The 23,483-nt window shown below is 34.2% G+C and overlaps 1 protein-coding gene across 1 annotated transcript in view; it reads left to right on the forward strand.

Annotated features, from left to right (window-relative positions):
- Positions 1-23,483, forward strand: part of NCAM2 (neural cell adhesion molecule 2) — a 297,815-nt gene that overhangs the window by 270,442 nt on the left and 3,890 nt on the right. The window contains exons 16-17 of the mRNA XM_086764093.1: positions 18,099-18,303; positions 21,553-21,672. Of these exons, the coding sequence (XP_086620219.1) occupies positions 18,099-18,303; positions 21,553-21,672 (325 nt within the window). The remainder of the gene's footprint in view (positions 1-18,098; positions 18,304-21,552; positions 21,673-23,483) is intronic.

Here is a 23,483-nt window from a genome sequence, read left to right on the forward strand (position 1 = left end):
GTTTTCAATTCCACCTCATTGTCTGCTTACCCAGCCCATATATCAAAAACTTCTTTATAAGCATGTTATCGGAGACAGTGCCAAAAACCTTAGGGAAGTCAACATAGACGATATCCACAGCTCTCCCCTCATCTACCAAGCCAGTTATCTGAGAATGAGAATTGTGTGGATTTGTAGTAATCTTCTTCTGTTGCAGTGTCTTTGCATAGAAAAAGCTAGAAAGGCTACCAGTAGCCAGCTTGAGCCAGGACTAAAAGTCATTACTTGTGGCTTTTAAATTACCTGTTTAAATCTCCAGAAAAAGATTGTAGAATTATATTATGTCCTGATTCTTAGAGAATAATGTTTTGACCTGATTTTCAGCCTATGGCTTGTGACCACACTGCCTTTTCATGTATACCTGCACAAACATCCATCAATTTGTGTCTTCTGATAACTTTTGAATGCAGTTGACAATTTCACTAAATTTGCTGGAGAACAGAGGCTTCAAAAATACAACATTCCTGTAAACTTTTTAAAAATAGATATCTGATGATAGAAGTAAAATTCTTTGTAGCTCAGTAAGAAAAATACTGTATTAGAAATATACACACTTTTAACAATTGGAATAAATTTGGGAAATAATGGTTGTAACTTTCTGACCTTTGATCCTTGCACCAGCTTGGGTAGCAACAAGAAATTTAAACCAAGAAAGAAAAAGGAAAGCACAGAAGGAGTTTGAAGATATTTCCAAAAGCAAAATTTCCATTCCAAGGATCAGAAATTTTAAGACCATAATGGATACCTCTTTTGTACAACTTTATGCATTACAAGACTCCTTAGTCTATCTCTACTGCTTTGACTAGTTAGTTTTTTAGTGAAATCTAAAATGAAGAACAAAATGCAGTAGTCAAAAAACCTTGAGGATATTAGTCTCCTTGTAGCTCTAATCATATTCCCGAGGCAAGGAAGAGCTGCAGCATTAATCTTGTGAAGTTACCTGCATCATTTTCTCATAGACTGAAGGATATTATTATTACAAAATCAGAACTTGAAAGTATTATGCCCAAACTTTGTTTGGATCATAATTCTGAGCCAAAAGTGTACAGCAAAATCTTCAGCATGTATTGCTGTATTGGAAGAAGATTTTTTTTAAATTATTTTCTGAAGTTCTAAAGACAGTAGGGAGAAGAGATTAAATATATCTTTGAGATCTCATGCTTTGAGAATAGGAGTTGGTAGGAATCACACCAATCAGATAAATTATTATTTAAAACTTCAGAAACATGACAGCCCCTACAAAACTTATTTGCTTTTGTTTTGCAAACTAGTACTAGAATTTGCTGAGTAAGAGCTGTTTCTCATAAAATCTTGGATATGACCATTGTTGTAAGTGATAGAGCATATTCTTGCTGTAGGCTAAGAACAGCTGTGTTCACTCCATTCCCTGCAAAGACCAACGGTTTTTGCATGAAAAGGGATAGAAATTGCATATTAAAATTAATAGAACTTATTTGATATGAATCAGAAAGAGAACCAAAAAGTCTTATGCTATGAGAACGATCAGAGATGTTCATAGGCAAAGAAAAAAAAATTTTTTTTATAAAATGTAGTTCTTACACTACAGCTATCACTGAAATTAACTACCACTGAATACTAGAAAAGCAGTACAATACTAGAAAAAACAAATAAGTCAAAGAACTACTCTATATTCACTTCTGTTTCAAACAGAATTGATTTTTTTTACCTTGTGAATTTAAGTTTGTTTATGTTTTTGAATGCTATGAGACAAGAAAATAATTATAGATGTTGAATGTTGTAGTGCTAGGGCACACTTTGCAGGTAGGACACTCTTATTCACGTAAAATATGTGTTATAGGTAATTGCTAGCATTATTTTGCTTTATAATTAAAAAAACCTGAGTGCCAATTAAAATATTAAATTGTTAGATATATTCTCTAAAAATATTTAAAAGCTTTGTTATTAAAATAACTCTTGAAGCTTAATGTGTAAAACATTTTTTTTGCTATAAGGACCAAACTATTTAAGTCTTAATAAAAAACCACTTTTATTATTTTATTTATATATATTATATAATGTATAAATATTTTATAGTATATAATATCTAATAGAAATATTTTAGTATTTATATTCAAAGGTTGTGAATGTTGAACAGCTTGAACAGTCATAATTTCTTTAAAAATGTGTATCATTGGAAACACGACAGTAGAAATGTGTGTGAGGATGGGGTAAAGTCCAAAATAGCTCTTAGTTTATTTTTATTACTGTCTTTTCTACTTGATAGTTACCTACACTCAGATGTATATTTGTGCAAGAACAGGGACATTTGTGTTGTGAAAGGACAGTGCATTGGTTAAGCCTTATGCATCCGTGTCCCGAAGGCAAATTTCCCACAAAACAAGAGCTCTGTGATTTAAGCTAAATTTGAGGTGCATTGTAAAAAAGAACCTAAGAAATCCAAATCTTAAAACCTAAAAAATCCTTTGATTTTGGATAGCATTTAAATTCTGCATGTTTTGATCATATATTTGTGGGAGGAGATAATGATTTATCCACCACTTGCCTTTCTCTTCAGTCAGTGAACTCTTTAGATTAAGAGACATACTCCAATATATTTATGCCAAGGTGTCACAAATTGTTCTCTGCATTGATTTTAACCTTAAATACATTCTTTTAAAGCTTAAATAATTATAATAAGGGACTGATATAGTGCAGTTAAAATGAAAAATGAGGGGCTTAACAGTTTTTGTTTACTTCCATTACAGTTATTTTTTAAAGTAAGTAAATGAAGATGTAACCAAAGTTATTGTTCATACTACACAAGATTTTCTACATTTCAGCTTATTTTGAAGTCTTTTGAAACTAATATCAGCCTAACACTGATATTAGTCAATATCTATACAATTACTGCATAGCTGTAGCTGAAAAAAAACCTAATATCCAGTTAAGGAGATTAAGCTGTTTAAACATACACTATATTGCATAAACTTAACTGTATTACCTGCCAAAAAGTGAACTTTCAACATAAATATTAGTAGAAAATATATATGCAAACTTCATATATTGCACTGGATTGCATCCAGACATACTACACAGAGTTGAATGTCTAAGAAGTTATATGTTTTGAAAAGCAACTTTGTTTTGTTCCCACCCTTGTATTAAAGTCAATATCTAATTGCCCAGCTCCCTGTGCTAATTGCATTGGTCAGTAATGTTTTAAGTGGACGTATGTCCATGTTATTGATGCTGCTTTTGGCAGTGGTCCATTCTGGACTCCTACGATAGATGAGGAACAAGATAAACTTATTGGCAAAAAGAAACAGCTAAACAAGGTTCTTTATTCTCATGCATGATCAGAACCTTCTTTTAAAGTAATTATTGACTTTTTTTTTTTAGTTTCTTTTTTCAGCCTATGGGCAGGTATTTGTTGTTGCTTTAAATATTCCTTATTTCTGATAGGTGTTGCCTTGTAGATTGCTGAGTTCCAAGTACCTCCAGCATGAAAGACACAAAAACATTGTATTTAGGTTGGCTTTGGCTGAATATTTTTGAATCTTGAGGGGAAACAAGAGTTGGTTACGTGCTTCAAGTTAAGTGCTTAAATAAATTGTTTTAAAGTTAGACCAAAGAGTTTACCACTTCGGCTGCTGTGTAGAACCACATGTTTCTGTTATTAAGGTACACATTTTCTATGGTTTGAGTTCTTTATTATCCAAATTTGTACAGATCACTTCAATGGTTACAATTTAATCCACACTTTAATCATAATTTGTTGTTTCAATTAGAGTAATGTATTTCAAGTGATTGTCTTTTGCACAATGTAAATATTAAATTAATTATTTTTTCTCTTTTTTTTCTTTCCCACTGTCTCTGTTTTCCTTCTGATGCTTTATTTTTTTCACATTTTATAAACTTTTCACTTTTTTTTTCTCAAATTTAATTCTTTTTCACACTCCTGATTTTCTGTAATGATTCTTATCCACACAGATAGATGCTGTGAAGCTACTAGACGTGAAAATGGAGGCCAGTCCCAGCAGCTGAATGCTGCTGGTTTCTCTTTCATTGTAGTAATATGTTTCTGGTGTATGTTTTGATGCTGTTGATAAGGCAATCAATATGTTTTCTTCCTTTCCTCTTAATTTTATATTTACAGGAAAATAAAGACAGAAGTATATAAAAGACTGTAATTTTCTATAGCTTTTCTAAAATTTCCATTCCTAGTTCAGATCATAAATAGTGTAATTACTTCAGTCTGTGCATGCAAAATTCTTTATCTGGCTTTTTAGAAATCTTCTAAGTTCTGGGGCAAACTCAACAGATGATGCTTGGCTCTTCTATCTGACAGAAATTTGAGAATGTGACTTATTGAATTTGGTCAATGTGATATGATTCTATTTTCTCAACTATATTTTGATTATGAGAAATCTGCATTGACCTTACCATTGTGAGTTCCATGGCTTTCCAGGTACACCATCAATTGGTCTTTCATGAGAGCATTTTGAGTTGGCCTTATAGTAGCTTCTTCCATGATGTACTTAAAACTTTATGCTTAATATAGACATATTTCATACTTTCTAGAGGATTTTAACAAATATTTCTTCCCTAATTTATAATGTATGAATTGCTTTAGTTCGTAGTGTTTAATTCCATATACTTTTTCTGTGCCTCTCTGCAGCCATGCCTTAGCACTTAAAATAGATCCTTGCCCACTAAACTCACTTCTTGTGATTGTAATGGTGCCAACCTCCATTTCATGGCATTTGTTGCACTTGAAGATCTAGGGGGCTCAATTTCGACTTTCATTAAAGGATAGGAAAAGTAGTTTTCCCTATTTCACACATTAAAAGATTGGCTTACGAATTTTGCAACTATAAGAATGTATAAAAGACCTCAGAAAAAAGTTCATTTAGTAAGAGTTCACATAGACAATTTACTGTAAATATTTTATTTTAGATTAAGTTTATAGTTCATTCCTCTGTTGTATACAGAATAAGCCAAGAAAGCAGTGCACTTTAGAGCTAAGGCAGAATTAAATATTTATTTTAAGATACTTCCCTTCAAATTGTTACTAAGTGTAACAAAGATAATACATTAACAGTATATTTTTATTTTTCCCCTTTATGGTTCATTTATTTTGAGGTTTAATAACTTTATCTTGTAACTTTGAAATTATTTGGTCAAATTTATTTTTTATGTATCTTCACCAGTGTAAATTATATTCCTGTTTCTTAGAAATAGTGATTATGGTCAGTTTTGCCAGTTTCAATTTATTCTTGGAAGTCTTTACTTTAAAATATCATTTAAAAAAACCCCTCTTCTCTCCTAAAACAAATAACAATCATTTTAGAAAACTCGTTTATGTCACAAGTAAGATGTGTGTAAATCTGTAAGATGTCACAGAGAATGCATGTGTGTAAATCTGAAGACTTAATTTATTGACAAAAATACTTTTTAAAAAAGATATATACATATTTAGTTTAATGAAGCAGCTGAAATTCAAGCAAATGCCATTCTAAAACTGTTGACTTCATTGTGATCTGTAGAAAATCTCTTGCAGTTTTAAGTGGGGCCACTGTTTCATCCACAGCCCTTGCCACTGTGTTCTGTCACTTTAACCTAATGCCGTGCCACTGATTTGAACTGAATTACCTTGACATATGCCTGGCATAGCATGATGAAGAAATATAATTTCTATTCTAATTTTTTTTAAGAGTTGAAACTTTGGGTTCCCAGTGAAAGTCAGTTGGGTGAAAGCCTATTTTTCCATGCACAAACCATGTGAATATATGCATAGACTTTGTTATTTAGTTTTAGAAGTGTTATTCTTATAAAAAAACTTATTTATTTGTTTAATGCTTAAGTGCTTATTGAACCTACAGACAATAATTAATGAAGGATCTTAACATTAAGCTATTTTTTTCTAATTAAATTTTTCTCTTCAACTGTGATATAGAGGATTTGGAACTGCTAGCTAAACATAACAGTTATCAAAAACTTTTAGGTGTGAGAACACATTTTCAATTGAGTGTAACTCTGACAAGTGCTATTACTTATGCTAAATTTTTTTTGGGGGGAAGAATCACCTTGGGCAGGAACTTTTGCAAGAGGCTTTATTTTTTACTAACCATTTCTAAAATCCAGATAGTGAAAACGTTTGTTGTCATTATTGTCACTTTTTTCCCCCTGTGGTAACAAAACAAAAAAATTGCAAGTGCATCTCTACTTAGGATCAGAGAACTGACATTTGGCAAATATGCAGTAAGTAGATGTTGCTTATATTCCCAAGGGGGGAAAAAAAAAAACAAACCTACTGAAGTCTGGCCTCATTAGAAGCCTCTGAAAATCTTGGTTCACAACTGGTCAAGAGTGAATTGTTTGATCTCCACTGCTTCAGGACAAGCACACCACAATCGGCTCTCAGGAGCTCTTTCTCAGTGTGCAGGAGCACAGTGGTGCACAGACTCTGGGGTTTCTTGTTGGAATGGAGGAGCAGCAAATTCTTTTGAGAGGCTGTTGTCTGCAGTCCCATCCCTTCTGCATTCTGATCCCATTGTAAGATAGGGACTGGATGCGTATAAGGAAACAGAATTTTCTCTTGTGGAACCAATAGAGATAGAGTGCTGTTCTGAATAATAAAGAAAACCGTATTGCAGATATAATCACAGCTAGTGAGCGCTTGGCACTGGATTAAAAGGTCTTAAGTAAAACTTAGATGATCTCACAGAATGAAACATAAAATAGTGTCTCATTAAGGTTGCACAGACAGTCTGATTCTGGTATTTCTTATTTTACAGCATTTTCCTAATTTCCTAAAATCTGAAACCTTAAAACTGGTCTACTCAACATTTTATTACAGATTTTACCTGTCGTATACTTGTCTCTGTTCTTATTTTTTTTTTTAATAAAGCAAGACAGGAGACTACTAGAGGTGTATATAAAAGTAGAAAAATGAAAATTTCTAAACCATTTTCATACTCTGGTTAAACATTTGAAGTACTCTTTACTAGTTATACATTTATTATCTTAGCAAGTCATTCTAGCATTCCAAATAGGCATATAGGAAGACAAGATAGGAGTTAAATCACAGAAAGCGATTGACTGTGAACTCTCCAAACGTATTGTGAAAGAGATAATGAAAAGTCTTGAGAAATTTTAGAAGCTAAATATATATTATAAATGACAAGTTGGCTTTTATCCCCAGTGTCACAATGCTAGCAGGATAAAGAGACAAGTTTGGATCACTTATCTTTTTTCCAACTCATAATATCTTCATCTGGAAATGACAAGTTTCCCCTGTTAAATGAGAGAAATTTTAGGTCTGCTAAAATTTATGTTCTTCTGCGTTATGCATTTTGAGGTTTTCAGGTAGTTTGAATAAGATCCTTTTCTTTTGTCCCTACCCTTCCCATCAAAGTCCAAAGAAGGTGAGTTAAGAAAATATTATAGGGATTCTGTGACAGCAGAGCCAGGCAGTTCTGGGCAGTGTCCCAAAACTTCCATAATGAGAAAGAAAGAGGAAGAGAATAATGTCCTTGTCTTGTCATGTATCTCCTGAGATTAATAACTAATACAGTTTTGTTTGTATTTCTCTTTAAGAATGTTTCATAATTCCATCTTTAAAAACAATGAGAACAAGATTATTTTACAATATTTTGTACAATCTGTAGGAAGACACAGAAGATTTTAAAATCTTGTCTTCCTACAGATGGGAATGAGGAAAAAGTGAAAAGAGACATTTGCAAATTAAATTATAATTGGTAGGTATAGGCTGAACAGCTTTCAAATTGTAGTTTAAACTGTATTAAAATGATAAATATGTCTTCACAAATTGAATTTAATATTCTGCTGTCATTAATACTTAAATGTTAGATAAGTAAATTTGTTCCTTTAAATGTAGTAATTGCAAAAGGGATTTTAGGTCTTATGACTGACAATGTAAAATGTTACCATTTTTTCAACATTGTCACATATTTTGAAATGCTAATATTCAAGTGTCTGTAAAACTGAAGTCCTAAAATATACTACACTGAACTTATGCCTTAAATCCAAATTGATGTCACAGAAACTTAAAAAGGATAATGATTATTCTGTGATACAGCAGTACATCTCTAAGGAACAGTATTTTTAAAATGCTTTTATTTACAACCTTTTGAGTCTAAAACTAGCTTCTTTCCTAATCAGGTTTTACTTGTTCTTTCTTGTTTCCAGAGTTTTGACAAGTTCTGAACATTTACAAATTATTAATGAATTCAAGTATTTCCATAATACAACTTCAAATGTGATTCTTCATTTATTACTGTAGGGTTATTAGAATATAAATTGCTGTCTAACTAAATAGCAAAAATATTGCCCAGAAAATGACACGTATATTCCATACATTGTAAATAAAATACATCCATATGTGTGGTTTTGTGAGATGTACAAAACATATTATTACCAAGAAACAAAATAATATTCCATTTAGTTTTGTGATGGAAGTTTAAGGCCAAGCACTGATGTAGAAAATATAATGCGCATATGAAAAGGAGATATTTAAAAGATAAACAGATTAAGTGATTTAAATAAGTAAACATATGACCAATGCATAGATTCCTTGGCTTTACCATGTATAATCTTTCTAGCATGCAAACCTGAATTCACTGAATTTAGTAGCTCCACTCACCCTTGTATGCAAATGTAAAGTCAACTAATTAAGCCTAACAAAAGTATTTAAAAAAAAAAAAAGATAATGGAGACTTGTATACGATTTGTGATTGTGCTAATAGTCTCCAATCTTCTGCCCATTGTCCAGTATGTTGATGATTTCTAATTGCTCGTTTTTTGGGGATTTTTAGGAGAAAAGGAAAAAACCTCTTACTTTTAGGAAGTAGTTTGAACAATAACAAGACAAATGTAGCTTCTGAGGTCTATAATGATGTCAGTGAAATCTTTGCTACATCTAGAGCTCATTTGAGCATATCACATTGTATTTCATCCATCCCATTTTTCCAGACATATAAGGAATCTTCAGTTTTCCTTTGGTACATATTTATCAAGCTAAATGTATAAGTGATGGAAACTCATAGGGAAGATCTTATTCCTTGTAATGTCAATGGCAATGTCCTAATAAAGTCAATGGTATCAAATATCAAGTGTAGAGAATCTACCAGCTTTGCCTGTTTAGAAACAATAGCTGTATGGAAGCTGTATGCTTAAGAGCTATGTTAAGTTTAGATGTTCTACAAGAACTAGATCAAGCAACTGAGGTAGGAATATCCATTTTTATTAATTTTTTATGTGGTATAAAGTCCTGAGAAACTGTAGTAGTAATTCTTGCCACCGTAGTTCCATTATATTTTATGATATTCATATTAATAGTTCTGAATACTTATTTACATGTTTAACATTTTTTGTAGAGGCAATTTCTATGTTATTTTCATAAAACTTTAATTATAATACATGTTAAGTGAGCTCTAATACAAGGAAAGTAAATCTTACTGAGTGTATATTTCCAACAGAATTACATTTGAAAATATATATAATGCAATAAAAACTACTTCTGTGAAAAATATCACAAGTGCTACAGTTTCTGTAAGTTTCTGTTTACAAAAACAGCATGAATGGCAAGAAAAAAATGGATTTAAAGTAGTTTATTTTAATTTGTGAAACAATGGAATATTTTTTTAATCTCATTCATGTTTCACTACCATTTTGCTCCACTGATTTCTTTCATGCATGCGGTACGTGCTGTCATCTCTCTGCTTTCTCCCTGAAGAATGTGTGCATAGTGTAAATGTAATGTCCCTCATCATCTTTCCAAATAGTGTCAAGAAATGTATGTAACTTTGTGCGTCCTTCATCTGTTATTCAAAGTTCATTCTAGTTTTTGCAACTTCTGTCTTCATTTTTGTAATAAAGAAAACTGATGTAAAGCTTTTCTATCTGTATTTTCTTTATTACTTACAAGCGCTGTTTTTCTTGTATTATCTACATTGTGTTTTGTAACTGAAGAGATTTTCTAACTTTACATTTTAATATTTATATAAATATTTTTGTTTCAATGGTAAACCTCAGTGTTTTATTCAATAGTGAATATAAAATAAACTAACACCCACCAAAACAAAAATGGTTAAAATTACAATTGCTCACTTTTTAGTTTGGTTCATATTGGCTGGCTGCCCTGCTACTCCACTAACAGAGCAAGTATGTGAAATGTCTGCATCCATGCATACATATGCAACCTGAGTACGTGATCCATACTGATTTAATCTGCTTGCTTGAAATAGTTGTATCCCAAAAGGCAGGTGTTTTATGCTGGGAGAAACTATATTGGTAGATGGCACTTCCACACCAAGGATAACTCTACTGATGCTTGCAATTGTACCAGTGTAACTATTTCAAGTAAAAACATGCACCATATACTGACAGCATATTGAACTTCTATTTTTGTAGCTAATGCTATAAAATAATTATACATTTAAAATATTATTGAAAGTAATACTTCTCAAAACTGTTGAGTTTGCATTTACGTATGTCTTAAAGACCTAAAAGAAAGTGCTGTCAAACCTCAAGTATTTCATCAATTCAAATACAATCCCAACATGGTTTGACTTTTTTTAAGGTCTCTTGACTACAGTACTCTGATTACAGCTGTCATCCAGTATAAAGATGCAAAAATCTCTCAGGTCTCTGTGGTATGTGCACAGTGTGATTTTGAATTCTCCCAAATAATGCAATTAAAATAGTGTAACCTTTTATATAATAGCAGTACTGAAACCACACATAAGTGTATGTTTTCGATACCCATGTCAATCTTGATTAATCTGCACAGGTCCTTAGAAATTCCTCTGAAAGATTTGTTCAGTAAATCTGCTGTCAGTTTCAATGGAGAATCATGGAACACAGAACTTAAGTCATTTCCCCAGAGCGCAGAGCTGATTGATGCCACAAACTCCACAAAGCTGCTGTCATTGCGCAACCTTTCTCCCCTCGATGCTGGGCTCTCTCTTCCCTTCCCATTAGCTGTTCCTTGTCAAAAGCAAAAACCATTGCTTTCCAACACATGTAAAGTGTTGGGGGTTTTTCCCCACTTTCTGTCACAAAAATACTGGGAAATGTATATTGATCAGCTGGCTGAAGTATGAAGCAGCTTGTCCTGGGAGTGCATTTCCTCTCTTGACCTTCTGTGGCTGCTACTCCACAGGTAGAATGAGGACTTTTACCCAGTTTTCTCTGGGCTTCCTGTAGAAGTAAGCAATGGTAAAAAAAAAAAAAAAAACCAAACCACCTCTTTACTACAGTGACTGAGTAAATTCATGAAAGAAGAGGCTGTAGCTACCTTATAAGTCTTTAGGCACGTCAGAAATGCTTCTGAAGCTCTTTGGAGATAGTTTGATGATGCCAGGAGTAATTTCTAAAACTTAGCTTAGAAAATAATAAGCCACAACTCCAAAGAATATTGTCACAACCCAGGACATTTTTTTCCAGTTAACAGAGCCTTCTTTCCTTTCCATTCTTATTCCTCAGCAGACACAGACAAGACATGGTTGACACTCGAGTTGCTGCTTACATTACAACATTTGTTTTATTTAGCTATTTATTTAATTTATGTCTCATTTAAGACACCTTCATATGAAAAATGGTGTAGAGGGCCATTAGAATAATTGAGAACTCAAGTTCTACTTACTCAGTACCCAGAAAAAGTAAACATAAAATAAATTTTCCTGTAAAATTCAGAAGAAAAAGGTCATTTCAGAAAACTTTTTGGCAGGAGGCGCTCTGCTATAATAAAGAAAAGATCCTTCACTCAGATAAGTATCAGAAAAGCATAACATTTCTGGTAGATACCATTTCAGACATGCTTATTTCAGCAGCTCACATCTTTTATAACTGATAATCCTGGTGGCATCACAGGCTCCCTTGACTGTGGATGCCCATCCCTCCCATTGTTTTCTATGGTGTACAGCCTCTTCTTTATGGTTCCTCTTGCTGCCAGTGAAACCATTGAAACTGTACTGCAACCAAGCTCAGATTTCATTAGAGATGGTAGGCAATGAAGATATGTCATTTATGAGTGGAAGAAAATTAGAGGAAAGCTTCAGTTTAGTTAGTTACATCAGGATCAATAATACTGTACTGCTCTGTTTTGCCTGCTGTGATTTTTTATCTCAGTAAGACACAGGACTGCATAGTAATATGAAGCTCTTGTATAAAGCTAAGAAATTGTTCCTTTTCTAATTAATATAGTCTTCCAGCATCATACTATTCTCATTAAAAATGTTGAGTACCTGCTATCTTCACATGCTTCCCAAGACAAGTTAGGTACCTCTAACTTGTAAGATTTTGTAGGTGTCACACAGTTCTTGTGTCCTGATCAGCCACAGAAAAGGAGCTGGGGCACACAACAGCTCTATTTAAACCCCTCTTGGACATTTTCTGTTGGAAAAGATGAGAAAGATACTTTGACAGCCAGTGAGCAAAGTTATGCAAGTCCAACAATTTAGGTACATCCATTTTCAATACAAGAAAATGAAAAGCATCAAAAGGCAGTGAAATACAGATATCAGACATAATTATTTTTAAAAGAGGAATGACTTATTGTTACCTGCTATTAATTGATAAACTGTTTCCACTTATTATGTATGAATTTTAATGTAGTTATATCCTTAAAGAACAAGAAAAAGGAAGCATTTCAAAGCATCTGGAAACAAATTAATAATTGCAATGATTAGAATGAAGAACCATCATTTGTGTACTTGCAATACCCTTCATTCAACATCCACCTCATAGTATTTGTATACATTTTTATATCTGTGATGAACCTGTATTAAAGATGCTTGTTACCTGTCTGGAATTCTGTAACATTTCTGGTAAATCCTTTTGGTTTTGCCATTGTTTTTCTCATTACATGCTTGTTGTTTGGATGTGTATAATTTTTTTTTCCCTCTCAAGATCTTTAGCCTGCTTATTCTAGCAGTGGTCTTGGCCTTCTACTCTTTCTGGTAGAAAAACATTGTACAGCTGTTTAGCTTTTTGGTACTACATTATGATTTGATGCTCATCAGTGGATACTAATCTTTAAGATCTATATTTTCTATCTTTTTAAAGGTTTTGAGTCAGCATATATATCTTGTAAGCCTTTGATTCTAAGAAAAGTTCCAGATCAGATATAAAATCAAAGACAACATTCATAGGCAGTCCAGAAATAGCTATTATGGTTGGACAGACTTTATAAGCTTCAATACAACAGAACAGTTCAAGAACATGATAATCAAGAACATTATTTGTTTTCTGCCACTACCCAATGCAGCATTTTCAAATTCAGTCTCTACTCATAATTTCAACTATTTTAGCTCAAGAGCAGTTCCTACTTTAGCTTCAGACTGATCTGAAAGAAAGGACAAACATTCATAATATTTCTCCACACTCATTCAAACACATTCAAACATAGCTGCCAGGTGCTACCCTATGAATGTAGGAAAGTGGTTTATATCTTTATGTTTTTTCCTTAAAAATTTAAATGACTGTAAAAGGTTAAGGGCTATATAGAATCATCTGTCTTTTATCTTTCCTTTAATCCGTGCCTGCTAAGGAGCGCAGGAAGGGAAGAAAGGCACAAAAAGGTGCTAACTTGGTTTCTTTTTTTTTTTTTTTCAAACAAATGTAGAATCACTGAATGATTGAGGTTGGAAGGGACCTCTGGAGGTCATCTTTCCCAAATATCGTGCTCAAGCAGAGTAGTTATTCTAACACTTGCATTTATTATTTTATTTCACTAGCAATTGAATATATACAATGTGATTCTGTAAGAGTACAGAAAAATTCTGTCACATTGAAGGACATACATTCATGTAACATCAGTCCGAATATATTAATGTTGCATATTAAGTTCCTGTCTCATTGTGCAGAAGCTATAGCTTTCATTTTCTGAGTACAAAGTGTACCTGTACACTCTGTGTACATATGTAGATGGTGGCTCTCTTTAGACATGCTTCCCTTGAGAGTGTCTGATATACCCTCTTTAAAGGAATTCACTCTGAATTTACATTTGAGGCTCCAGAAAATTTATCTTCGCAGTTAGTTCTCTTCACTAAGAAATTCTGTTTTACTTGCCAAAGGTCTTCACTGCTCGTTCCCATTATTCAAATAATAATTTGTGCAAAAATCATAGAATCAGAGAATCATAGAATGGTTAGGGTTGGAAGGGACCTTCAAAGGTCATCTAGTCCAACCTCCCTGCAAGGATGTTCAGTTATTTTATTAGAAGCTAGAAATACCACTCATTGAATAAGTGATAACTTGAAAATTGCCAGTACTTTCCATGATGTTTATAGAAACTTGCTTCAACTTTATTTCGTTGCATTTCTGAAAGTTTTGTAATCTTATTTCCATTCACTGATAAGCAATTATTTGAAGTGGATTAATGAAGTGACTTTGTTTAAAGTTGGCAATTTCCTTCATTATAATGACAAGTTATGCCACATTCTGTATAACAAAAAGCATAATATTTTAAATTTAGCATATTTTTGACAAATTATAATTAAAACTCCTTCAGAACTATGGAACTTATACTTTTTTGTTTTGTTTTGTTTTCAAGTGGTATTTTAAAAGGCTCCACTATTATTAGATTACTAAGTTAGGTACACAATAAACCTTTTCACAAAATTATTAAGAACTGATTCTCTCACGTTAACATTGAATTTTTGTGATTTTTAAAAAGTGTGTTTTCAACTAGAAAAAGAAGATATATAATGTCTAAATACTTCATTGTTTAGGATCACAAAGTGCAACTAGTATTTTGAGTCCATTTGGTACATACATAAAAGCCATTTAGAATCATTTCTGCTTATACTGTATTTTTTTCATATTGCTTAAGAATTGTCACAGTAAAGCTAATCTCATTTTAATTTAGGACAAAACTTTTTGATAACAAAGGTATTTTTCAAAGTTAGTTGAAAGGCTATATGTAGTATGACTTCAACATTTCATCCAGTCACAGAATTAGTACTTCTGTTGATGTTATAAGATATTAAGACAAAATTTCATACTGTTTTGATACCATAGGTATATTAGGATATGATTTTTGAAAGCAGTCAGGACAGGTCTAAGTCGGCTTTAATAGTAATTGGAATTAGTTTTACAACCGACTTTTGCAGGAGCAGATAGACCAGTACCAAGTCCAGTAATTTAAGAAAAAACAGAATTAAGCCAAAGATGAACTTTGTAAAAATTAATTGTATATATTTTCATTAATATTAAAAATAAACCATAACACAGATACTTTTAAAATATAAGACAGTCTAATTTCTGCTTGGCTTCTGAAGAAGAAAGTACATAGAGAGCCCAAGACAGACAACAAGACTGATGGCAGCCACGCTCCTCGCCCTGCCATAGGATGTGGCGGTGTTGCTGTCACTCTTTGAGGTGTGGGAGGTAAAGGAGAGAGATGTTGGAAAAGTATTGGCAATTATAAGAAATCAGCCTTTCCAATGTTGTGAAACAGAAACCTCTATGAACAGATGGGTTGCAAGTAGGAAAAATGGACTTGGCCCAAATAGGGCTGTAGTAAGGATGGGGAATGCTAAATGAAAAGGAAATTAACAATCCTAAAGAGATAGAAAAATATGTCACAATCAAATACATAGGTCTCAGATGTCTCACCAATACCAAGAAGATTAAAAATGGAAAATAAAGTCTTCCTCACAACTATGGCAAATGAATATTAATATCATTGTACAAAGGAACAATATTGTTACTATAGACATTTTCTTCTCTTGCCAGAGAAAATATTCTGTGGGCTTTTCTGTCACTGAATCATTCAGTGTGGGAAGCTTGCCACATCACAATGTTCCAGTGACACTGGAAATGCTTTTTACATCAGTGAAAAATGTATCTCTCCATGGTAAAGACTTCTTACCACTGCATAAAAAAAAGAGGAAAAAAAATCATAAAAATACAACAGCAACAAAACAATTCTGAATCACACTAAAAATATGGACTAAAAGACCGTAATTTTTCCTCACCACAGTTCTGTTTAGTGTTTAAGAAGGTATAGAGAGGAAAATTTCACTGTATAAGGCCTCTAGAACTAGACTTTATAGGATTTACTGGTATTAGATCTGTTGAAACATACGTGCTTTTCGAAAAACTGGAATGAAATATCTGTTTATATCGTTCTGACAATTCAGATTAATAAACACAAACAACCGAAGTTTAGAAAGGAAATCATCAAATAGATAAGTGGATATATGGATAAAGTATGTTTTGGAAGATGTATCAGAAATTATGCTTGTGATATTTAACTAGGAATGTTTATGTTAAAAAAAAAAAAAATAATTCCTGTGAAATATCAACTTCCAACATTGCTGATGGGGCAATGTGTAAACGATATATTTTTTTGTTACTGCACCATTATTTTTGTTATTTAAATGTTTTTTAAGTCTTTCTGAGGAAAGGAAAATAACTCTGTCTATTTATCTGCCTATCCATCCATGTAAATATATACATTGAATTCTGGCTTATTACAGAATAACATTCTGAAGAACAGTTCTATAATAAAAGAACCCATACAATCGGCAATGAAATCAATTGCAAAAAAAAAGTGAAATGTTCCCTTTCTTTTGAAAAAAGTTTTTACTTTTCCATTTAAGAGTTCTGTCACATAGGCTAACAATTATATATTTCTGTTAGTATGTATTGTTTTGGAAGTCCTCAAAAAATAATTTTCAAACTATATTTGAAAAAGTAAATACATATTTTCTTTAAAAATAGTAAAGCAGAAATATGAAACTTTAAATGATAATCTGAAAAGAGTCAACAATGTATCATGGAGGTGGAAGAGAAAGATGATGATAGTAGTAGCCCCATTAAAACATTTCTATTACATTACATTATATTATGTTCTCATGTCTATTACAACAGTATGCAAGTAATCTACTGTCAGAAAAATCTTGCTCTTATTTTGGAAACAGGCATGCAAAAGGGAAATGTACTGCTGCACTGCTGACTCATGCACCACTCCAAGACGTGGTAACACTAAGTAAGCAATGTTGATACACAGCACCAAAATGCAGAAAACCCAGTTCCACTTCCCTGTGGTGCTTGCTCAGGGCACAGCACCAACCAGGCAATTGTCACTAGCCAGTTTCTGAGCTAAACTCACACCTTCTTCAACTAGCCGGGTGCATGAACTGTTACTGAGGTGGCTTTTAATTTTCCCCAGTTTATTGATCAGATACAAGTCCTCTCCTTTATAAAGGTCATCTGAGTTCACAAACACAGTAGTTGTTCTTGTCAGAAACACAGTATTCAAAACAGTCTGTACCATTATTGTCTGTTATAGAAATGTCAACTGAGATTAGAATATTTTTTTCGGAGATTTGTAATGAAATAAAATTAGCTAAGAATCAGCTTTCATGTTACAAATACAGAAAACAAGATCAAATGTAGAATATGTTTATTTTGAAGTGTATACATGTATTTTCAAGGTATACACTATACAAATTGTGGTCCTAACACTCTAATAATTTAATAATATGTGTAGTTTTCCACATAATAATTTGTTTAAGCCTAAGTGTGTGCAACTGTTTGCCAATTAAATAGCTTGAATTAACTTTTTTCCAAGACATTTCATTCTACTTTAATTTTTAAAATGACCTTTTCAAGAATAAATACTGTTTTAGCACTTTCTTAAACCTTTCAGTAGTTCTGCTTAGCACCACTGCTAATTAATTATATTTGAAATGTGGCAAATGATGGCTTCTATCAACTATTATTATGCTAAATATTTTAAATGTTTTTCTCAGGCTGTGTACTGATACTGTCAGTCATGGAATATTAAGATGTGATGTTATTTGTTATTAAATAATGTGTTTTATGCTGTGTGACAATATTGGAATTTTGGCAGTAGGAAAATATTATATAGAAAATATTTTTTTTTGTGATTTTTTTAATTAGGTTGTATACATGTTTAATCTTCAAGACCATTTATTTCCATTAATTTCTGAATGGTTCATTTTTAAACATCCGTTAATCTTCTGGCCTACAGCTTAAAAGGTTTAGAAAATGCTATTCTTTGGGATCAATTTTGTTAATACATTTTAGTTTTTCTTTCCTTCAAGACACTATTTTTAATGGTCTTGGACTTGGTGCTGTCATTGGCCTGGGAGTGGCAGCGCTTTTGTTAATCCTGGTTGTGACTGATGTTAGCTGCTTCTTTGTACGGCAATGCGGATTGCTAATGTGCCTCACCAGGAGGATCTGTGGGAAAAAGAGTGGTTCAAGTGGAAAAAGTAAAGAACTGGAAGAAGGAAAGGCAGCCTACTTGTAAGTATTAATAACATATTTTGGAAACCATTAGAAGAAAAATTTGGCTATCCAACTTGCATTAACTTTATTGTCATTTTGTGCTGTGGTAAAGAGAATTCATAAAATGTTTCTCTTACTTGGAAAAATCTTTCCCTGAAATGTATAGAATTGTTTGTGGTAGTGTTGCCTTTAAAGAAAAAGGGACCAAAAAAAGGCATTTACCATACCTCACTTTAAGACAGCCTCTTTGTGCAGCTTGACAGAAAGGAAATAGATCACAATTCAGTAATAGTTATAGGCACATCTTTGGTCCATGAGGAACAGGTAACAGATTATTGTAATTTCATTTTTACCAGTCTTTGAGCTGCTAATACCCAAAACCTCTGCAAATGTTTATGGCAGTGCCAGTAAATCTGGGAGTAAAGGAAAATCCATGAATGAGTTTTTCTTCTCAGATATAGCACTTGATGTAAAATCTTGTTTCTTGTCTGAATAAGAAGTATTGTTGATTTTTAAAAACAGGAGTGCTGAGTTGGAAGTGGGTGAAATTATGGTGAGTGTGATTGTTCTTCATAGCAACATTTAATGATTGCTAAACATAAGCGAGGAAGAAACAATCTTGATTCTCACAATTACCCTTGTATAGTGGCTACTTCATCAGACAAATGTGGATGAACTGATCATTTCTGTGCAAATATGTTTACTTAAAAAGTAATAGTGGATAGTGAGATCTCTGGCAAAACAGTTCAAGTACTGATTTTGTAAAATAATAGCTCTTTAAAGATTCAACATTCACAGGGTTTTCAAAAGGTAAGCTGGAGAGAGGATTACTTATGGTCCCTCATTTTACACAGTTCCTTTGTTTAAAAAAATGCAACATTTCCTCATCATGTTCATCTGATAGACTTCTTAATGCATACACAGTAGTATCTGTGAGAATGCTGTCTTTGTGTGGTTTAAATAACATTTACTGGTGCAATTCCTGTGTGCTGTAGCTCTCCAAGTGGTCAGACCTTGCAGTTCATCCTCCTGCAGCTTCCCAGATCCCGTCCTTCCCCAGATGCCTGTAGAGCAGGTCAGATTTTGCAGCTCTTATTGTTCATAGCAGTATTGGGCTGCTTCATTGCTGGTAGTGGAGGTGTGTCTTTCTTTGGTTTAGTTCTGGCTATTGGGATTCAGAGACTTTGTCTTTCTTAGGTAACTTGATTACACTTCTTGGTTGGGTTCTCAACCCTTTTGGAAACAGCTCCGTAGAACAAAACCAGTCATAAGCAGGCACACAGTAGTTACATCAAATAATGCTTCTGAGTAGAAGTTATGCCATTAAATAGCTGTTTCCTGATTCTCTGCAGCTTACATAATTTTTTCTTTGTATTTTGTTTAGCCAGTGTGTCCAGGTCAATAGAATCCAGATGTGACACTTCTGCCTGTGATTCAGCTGTCCTTTCCTGTTGAACACAGCACTTTAGCTTATGCTTTAATTTCACATTCAAGAAGTGACCAAGTATGAATTAGTGTACAGACCCTTTCTGAATGGGAAGACTTTAGGGAACTAAAGTTGTAAATGTGACTTGACTGCAGTTTATACCTTGCTATCAACATCTCAGACCCAAACGCCATTCCATGCTGTCTCAGAAGAGCATAAAGCTGGTCACTTAATTCCTTAATGACACAACGATCTTATTTAATTATATTTCTTTCCATGTTGGTGTGATCTTCAGTCAGTCAGATCTTAAAATATTTGTAACTGTTCTCGGTATAAATAAACTGTCAGGCTCAAATTTCCAGACAGGCTAGAAGAGTCAAAATTTGAATTTATTTCATGTCAACTGCCATTCCCTAAAAGACACTGACATTTCCCTCTTTTAAATATGTCAGTTTGCATTCTGAATTTTTGAGTGTGCTTATGGTACGATTGTTCATTACATTTTTATTGTAGGATATATATAGTAATTAATTATGTTCCATAGGTAATGAATGTAGATGAATACAATGCATGTAACATACACACAGCCACCTGGAACAGAAATGACAGAATGTGTTTTCTACAAATCACTTTTCCATCTGTGGTATTTTTTCATTGTTACACAGTTTGTACTTTCTGTGCAGATCCTATGTGAATGCTGTTTGCTAATAACATCTTTTTTTTAGGCTTTTGTTTATGCAATAATGTATGCTTGTCCATAAGACTGTAGATGTACAGACAAACCAAGTAGAACTAGTTCTACTACGATCCATAATCTTTTCGCAGATTTGAGGTAGCTGCGACAGTTATGTGCATCATCTACAGAAACAAGCTTTATAGCCATTTGTGTACTTTAAAGTAGAATTTCACTTGGAAAGGTGAATAAGGACAAATGATGCAGTTTTTCTTAAAAATAACCAGAATCTTTTGAACTTCTACCCATTAATCCTCTAGTCAGCTTCTTGGCTACAGTTATCCGTGCTACTTTTACTCTTATTACCCTACAAAGATTTTCCTTGTTAATATCTTCCAGAGGATGGTAGAGTTTTCTAGGTACTTCCTGAACAGATTATTGTAGTTGTAACCACCTGTTTAATGATGATATTCTCAGGAATTAAATAAAAATGTGAGATATGAATTAGACATATCACCAGCAAAAGTGTAGTGCCATACTCACTGCCCCGTCTTCCTTACAATTCATTGTCCAATTGGCACAAACATTTTTCATTTACTTACATGTGAGAAATTAGCATTTGTCCCTAAAATGGGGGGAATATGACATAGAAGCAAAGAGTTTATTCTAGCAGTGTGAACAGAAGGGGCTAGATTCTTATCACACAAGGGCTCTTTACTCTGTTCTGGCAGCTGCAATTGTCACAATCTCAGGAGATTAAAGTACGCTTCTGCAGTGTGTATACTGACATGAAGGCTCTTTACACTGACAGAAAAGTTCAAGCATAACTACATATCATGACCTATATTTATTATACTGAGTTAGGAAAGTTTACATCTATTCCTGTGAAGAGGCCATCGTCTATTATTTAGTCATAAACAAAATGCTCTTTTGAGATACTAATCCATTATGTTTGTGGAGTTAGGTAAGTAACCATGGATACAGGATGCTTTAAAGACCTCAAGGAATTGAGAACACACTGTTAAATGCATCTTGGTGGTGTTAGTCACTGATAATTAGTTCTACCTTTTTTTGTCAATTTGAGAGAAGGGATCTTGGTAATTAGTTATGTGCAGTGTATGTGGTTAATGTGATGATATGAAACTAAGACTCTTTTAATAAATTTTAGGAAAGATGGATCAAAAGAGCCAATAGTGGAAATGCGAACAGAGGATGAAAGAATTACCAATCATGAAGACGGGAGTCCAGTAAATGAGCCAAATGAGACAACTCCCCTCACAGAACCAGAGTAAGTAGCCTGACATTCCCCAGCATTTCACACAAGCTCCTCCAGGCTCCAGCAATGAACTGGGCTTCCTGCACTCTGGCAGGGAGATATACAGCATCACCAGAATGGTGTGCTGTGGCAATGGAGTATACTGGTGTGATTTTTTACAATTAGCAATCTAAATCACTGTACTCCATGAACAATGTCTGAGGTGATCACTAGAAATTTTTCTGTTCTTTCTATGACACAAGGTACAATCACGTGTGGTATTATCCAGCTCTTAGATGGCAACACTGCAATAGCATCAATCCTGCAGTGTATCTTTATACCACCAACTGTTTGGAGTGAGTGTCCAGGGAAATTTTCTGTCCCTTCCTGCTGCTCTAACTCCCAAGAAGCTCCCCCTGTGCTCTTGGTGAAAACAGACCTCAAGTTCAGGGCCAGGAGGCACAGGTAACCCTGCCATGCCCTCCTCAGCCCACCATGCCCTTCCTCTGATCAGGGTCCAGGAGCCCCACATCAGCTCCAGCCTCTCATCAGTAGTGCATGCCCAGTCCTGACCCTGGTGGGACACGGACCTCCATCCTGCTTCCGCCTCAGCTCTGCCCGCTGCATTCAGGGGCCGGAAGGTGAGGTCAGGGGCCTGCCTGCCCTCTCTGGCTCTCAGGCAGCTCCAAAGCTTGCCCCGATGTTCCCCCACCACTTCCAGTTACCCTTCAAACCCTGCGGGGGACCACGGCTGGCAGAGGCTGGTCACAATCCTGCCCAGTTCTCTTTCAGCCCTGGTGCTTGCAGTCGAATCACTGCCCTGGCCCTCCTGACCCTGCTGTGGTGGCTGAGCAGGAGGATGAGGATTTTTTCAGTCGGTTACAGCTGATCTTTACCGCACACTCAGAGCCCACCCAGCAGTTATTAATCACTCTGAGGGAATAATCTGATGGACAGGAGTGGCCTTGGACTGGGTCACACACACATCCCCACAAACATCCTGTATGTAGGGCACAATGATCCCATGCTCCAGAAACCCAGCTCCTCACAGGGTGGGCCTTTCCTGCTTTCACTCACATAACTGAGAGTTTAGCTCGGTATTTAAGTCTACGTGGTGTAATTGGATTAAGAGCACTGAAGGGTGACCACTTTGCCAGATTCCCTTATTCCTCATTCCCGTCTTTGCAAGCCGTTCTCAGCACAGAAACTGCAGTGGTTCCACACTTGGGCTCACAGGCTCTGGCTGTCTCCTGAGTCACAAGGACCAGCCTTGAGCTTGGAGATCCCAGATACTGGCAGTCAGGTCCTCTGCTTAAATTTGCCTCTGGAGCCCAAAATTAAATTGGGTAGAATAACTGGTGTTTGTACCTGAATTTTTGAAATGTGTGGAGGATAAACTAACATTTGTGACAGGACACAAGGAATTTGGTATTTTGCTAAGTTTACTATCACAATGAGAGCTTTTGATGTTCTTTTTTTTTTCTTCTTCTGAAAATTTAGTTTGAAGAGAAACTAATATTTCAACAAAGGTGATGACAGCACTATTCTTTCTATTAAGAGCCCACCTAGTAGTGTTAGGGCACATGAACTGGTTGCTGAAGTGTTTAATTTCTGAGTCTTCAAAGTTGATTGATTTCAAATTATTAAAGAAAACTCCAAGTTTATTTGGTTTGAGCCCATAGCTTTTCATGTGTTTTGAAAATCTCCTCCCTCATGAAATCTTAAAGCTGTCAGGGCTACAAAGACATTTCTGTAGTAAATATAGAAACTCACATATTGATTATTTGATGAAATCACAGTTGTATTTTGAAAGCAGAGGATTTTCTTATAAAAGTATTTTTCTT

This window comes from Chlamydotis macqueenii, chromosome 1, assembly GCF_036417535.1.
Source record: "Chlamydotis macqueenii isolate bChlMac1 chromosome 1, bChlMac1.mat, whole genome shotgun sequence".
NCBI lineage: Eukaryota > Metazoa > Chordata > Aves > Otidiformes > Otididae > Chlamydotis > Chlamydotis macqueenii.